The sequence below is a fragment of the Filicampus tigris genome, chromosome 14 (assembly GCF_054856515.1).
Source record: "Filicampus tigris isolate MCC_2025a chromosome 14, RoL_Ftig_1.0, whole genome shotgun sequence".
NCBI classification, from domain to species: domain Eukaryota; kingdom Metazoa; phylum Chordata; class Actinopteri; order Syngnathiformes; family Syngnathidae; genus Filicampus; species Filicampus tigris.
This window is the reverse complement of record NC_141230.1, coordinates 14,507,728-14,512,058: the sequence shown is the minus strand read 5'-3', so window position 1 is coordinate 14,512,058 and position 4,331 is coordinate 14,507,728. Positions and strand designations below refer to the sequence as shown.

Below are 4,331 nucleotides of genomic sequence, written 5' to 3'. Positions count from 1 at the left end.
CAAACGGGTTGATTTCAGCAATACAAAAATAGGGTCCGTAAATTCATGACACTTGGTGCATTGAATTGTTCTAAATTGTGGGGGAAAATAGATAAATATGTCTTCTTTATTGATAATCTACCATGTGCAATGCGGCGTAACACCGAGTTAGTTATAGCAAACAGTGTTTGGTCACCAAGGTAACCAATATTGATGAAAGCGTTCCCAAAGTAGGATGACGTTCAGCGCAACACAACACTGTCTGAAACTATTAGCTTGTGTAAGTCAACTTATTGTTGTGGCTTGCCAATGCTGCGTACTAGCAGAGCAAAAGTCAAAAGAAAAAAAAAAAAACATGTTTACCACTTTTCAATGATGAGAGCTCTAAAGATTATTGTCCAGACAGTTGCTCACCGTCGTAAAACTGTCGCGCCGCAGCAGTACGGCAGCGATGTCGATTTACGACCGAGTTGTGTTGTGTCATGATGGTTGTCACGTCAAGTTAGTGCACAGCTGTCCTTGAAATGATACGAGCAATATGATAGTTGTAAGGCGCCTCTAAACTCTAAATGCAGTCGTTTTTCCTGCATGGTGTTTAATTTCTACGGAGCGAAACCATGTAAGTAATAGCCCGTTAGCCACAGTATTCAGTGCAGTGTTGTATGTACAGTTTAAGCCCTCAATGTGCGTGTCAGGCGGTTCTTTAAATTGTGTAAAAGTGGACAAGATCAACAAATAGTTATGAAGTTTATTTTTAAAGACCGGGTGAAGACACGCTTTGGTCAAAATTAAATAACCCAAGTTTGTAAGTAGGTAGGAACGTGGTGAGCATCACTACGCTAAGGCAGTAAAGTCATAATTCAAGTCTAGGTCATAAATATAAAACAAAATGAAAAGTTAAATGCGGTGGTAACTGAGAGTGCATTCAGTTTGCTCCGTTCGTAATCTCGAAAATTTCATAATTTCTCTCACTCGCTCTCTCTCCCCCATCCATCCATCATCAATCCATCCATTATGCATGGCAATCCCTTCTAGGCCCTAAATGTAAAAACAATCAAATGACAAACAGTAAGTATGGTGATAACTGAGCGTTCCATGTAATTCTTAGGATTGTAACCTCGAAATGTCACTATTTGTATGAAAAACACTTGTTGGCCATATTTAAAAAATGAATGAACAGTAGCAGAAAACAACACCATAGAACCAAATGCTCACTAGCAAAACCAACTCCTCTAATGCTCACTAGCAAAACCAACTCCTCTAAATGCTCAGAAATGAGCGCACAGTATGATTTCTGTCCTTGTCATCTGTCTTCACAGATTGTTCCCCCTAAAGCTGACGTCAAAGAGAATAAACACATGGCATCTAGCTTCCTCAAATATGCGGTGCTTCTTCAGAAGTACAGAACTCCGCTGCTCTTGGCGAGCTGTGGTGGCGTCTTTGCGGCAAACATGTTCTACCACATATTCCCTGATGTGTCGTACCGCCAGCTCTACCAGGCCTGGTACAAAGGGGAGCCGGTCACCCTGTCTGACAAGCTAGAAGGCCTTTTCCAGCAGGTACTTAAATTTTCATACCTACAGAAGGGGCAGATTTGGTGTATGCTGTGCTTAAGTTAGTGTGTTGTGAAAATTTATATAAGGCAAGGAAAGCATATTTCACACACAAGGCAGAAATGATCAGTAGCTTTCTGAAATTAAAAGATTGTATAGTGAAATTGATCTGAAATGTTTTAAAGATTTTAAAGGAATTTGAAAAAGCATAGTTTTAAGATAGAGTTAAACGTATTTGTACTTGGGACTGATTTCACCTCTGTTGGAAACTTACTATATTTGCGAGCAGCATAATGGCTAAATGCCGCTTTACCATGGTTGCTTTGAAACCTGAGCTACACTAATTGACCCGGGTTTGCAGACCCCCAAATCCCTACTGGGTTTATTTTCAATAAGCATTTCCTTCATGTATTCAGGAGCCCTATATTAAATACTTTATTTAATATGACAAATGTCCCCCCCGCCCCAACTATTTATGCCAGCAACGTGTAATGACTAGCACAATTAAATGTTCTTCCACTAGGGGGAAAAATAACTTTTGTATCCACTTCTTGTGAAACATGTTTTGGTGGTGTGCTGTGAGATTTTGAGAAATTTTAAACATGTTCAAAATTTGATGCCAACAAGAAAACTGTTTGTGTAAGTCTGGCAAACGTCTTTGCAACCTGTAACGAACCCTGACAAAAACCACGTTTGGGGACACTCGCAAGCCTTCACAGCTCAGTGAGATACCACCTAGAGGCAAGGTGGAAGGAATCATGAACATTTCAAATTAGCTGCCAGTGTTCACACCTAAATTTTCTGCTTCTGCTTGGAAGCAAAAACAAACAAAAAACAGGCAAGAAAAACCCACTAGAACAGCTCAAATTTATTTGTGGTTAATTAGAGGCACTTTAAATAGTGGCAGGTGTGCTGAGTCCCTGAGTTTGAAATGTGATTGGTTAATTCTGATCACAGCCACATCTAAGTTTTAAGAGAATGTTATTTTCCTCGCCCCAAAAAAATCACTTGAATTGTACAGGGTGTGTAGACTTTCCCTATCAACTACTCTGTAGCTATTTCTTTTAACTCATTTACTGCCATCACTCCCAGTTAACAAACACCTTTGACATATAGCTCGAGCTGACATTGAGGATGTTCCACATGTTCTGAACAGGATTGAGGTTTAGAGGATGATACTGGCCAGTGGCCACACAATGAATTGTCAATTCCCTAATATCCATAGCAGCAACAATGCTATCTTTTGTAGCGTGGGATTGTGTGAGAATGATTTTACTGCAGAAGGCACGATTCTTCTTTTTATAGCGTGGCAGGAAATGGTCACATATTTTGCAGAGGTCACATTGACACCATCAGGCTCCCTAAATGAGCCTTCCATTTCGCTTCCCTTTATTCCATGAATAGTGAATGAATAGAATCGATCCCCATGACAACTAAACCCCAAGTTTGTAAGTATATATTATATCTTGTCATTCATAGGTGCTAAATGACTACAGTGTCAGCTCATCCAAGAACTTCTCTGCCTTCGCCTCCTTTGGTTTCCATCCAGTCAGCGCCGGTGTCCCATGGCTCCCTTCCGGGGCCCAAATTGGCATTCCGGCGAACTTTAACAGCACTGCTGATGACCACAGTGGCATCACGAATCGGACTATTTTCATCAATGGCAAAACAGTGGAGTGGGACAGTCAGATGGGCACGGCTCTCAAGGACTCCCTGGTGTTCTCCCTCCAAGCACAGAAATTTGCCATAGCGCGAGAGGTGGCGCGTTTGCAGTCGGGCGCACCCATTATGAGTGCTGCAGTTGCCCCCTTCTGCCTGGGTGGGGTTTGGGTGTACAGCGTGGTGCTGAAGCAAGTGTTCAACCTTCACGCCGGGCCCACTTTGTTGCGTGGAGCCGTGAACCTTGTGGCGCTGGGGCTCGGCGCCATTTCCTACTTCCTCACCTCGGACGCCGTCACCCAGTGGTCCGATTACAGCTCGGACCGGCGGGCCGCCGGGGTGTCCCGCGACTACGCCAAGGGCGGGGTGGAGTTTTATGACAAGATTCTGTCCAGAAACAAAACCCTGCGTGCACTCATGGGACAGAAAGGAGAGGAAATGTATGCACCCAGTGGGAACTTGTTTCCTGCCAACATCCTTCAGCTGAAGCACACGCCGTACACTTTGAGGAGGGATGGCATCCTAACGCTAATGAAAAAGGACAAGATTTAAGTTCACTTCTATTGGATTAGCTTTTAAAGAAACAACAACAAAAAAAATACTATTTTCTCCATTATTATTTTAAAAGTAATTATGTGATTAGGATAACAAAATGTGTGTGAAACTTCGTGTATTTTCCTGTCTTTTCTCCGCTTGTTGATCGACAATTGTATACATCCCATCTGCTGAAAATGGCCAATAATTATGCCTGCCTAGCATGTGAAATTACAACTTTGTAAATGCTGTAGTCCACAGCGGTCTCTTCAGATGTGAATTAAACTCTCTACAAGAAAAATAATAGGGAGCATATTCATGATTATATGCAGTCGACTGTATAGTATGTTTCGGGGTATAACATACAAAGCAACCTCCTGGAAAAGTACACTAATGCAATATGATATAGTCACCGTTCAAATCCTTTATTTCCCCTGTGGTCTTTTTTCCCCCCCTCCAGCATGGTGTGTGACCACATCTTCTTTTCCCCACTCAGACCAGGAAAACAACCTTAACTGAGAAAATAGCGCTTAAGTATGCACACATTTGCATGACTGGCTAATTTGTTTAGCGATAATCATCTTAATATCCAGCTCGATGGGACCT

The 4,331-nt window shown here is 42.2% G+C and overlaps 1 protein-coding gene across 1 annotated transcript; it reads left to right on the top strand.

Moving 5' to 3' along the window:
* The first annotated feature begins 411 nt into the window (after positions 1-411).
* tmem177 (transmembrane protein 177) lies at positions 412-4,029 on the top strand. Its single transcript, XM_086051732.1, has 3 exons — positions 412-598; positions 1,299-1,538; positions 3,012-4,029. Exons 2-3 carry the CDS (start codon positions 1,338-1,340, stop codon positions 3,741-3,743), a joined length of 933 nt encoding a protein of 310 aa, XP_085907858.1. The 5' UTR covers positions 412-598; positions 1,299-1,337; the 3' UTR covers positions 3,744-4,029.
* The last annotated feature ends 302 nt before the right edge of the window (positions 4,030-4,331 follow it).

Excerpts from the sequence above, each read along its gene's own strand:
- tmem177 (XM_086051732.1), top strand. The coding sequence starts at position 1,338 with ATGGCATCTAGCTTCCTCAAATATGCGGTGCTTCTTCAGAAGTACAGA. Across the intron at positions 1,539-3,011 it reads TAGAAGGCCTTTTCCAGCAG|GTGCTAAATGACTACAGTGT; the intron begins GTACTTAAATTT and ends TGTCATTCATAG.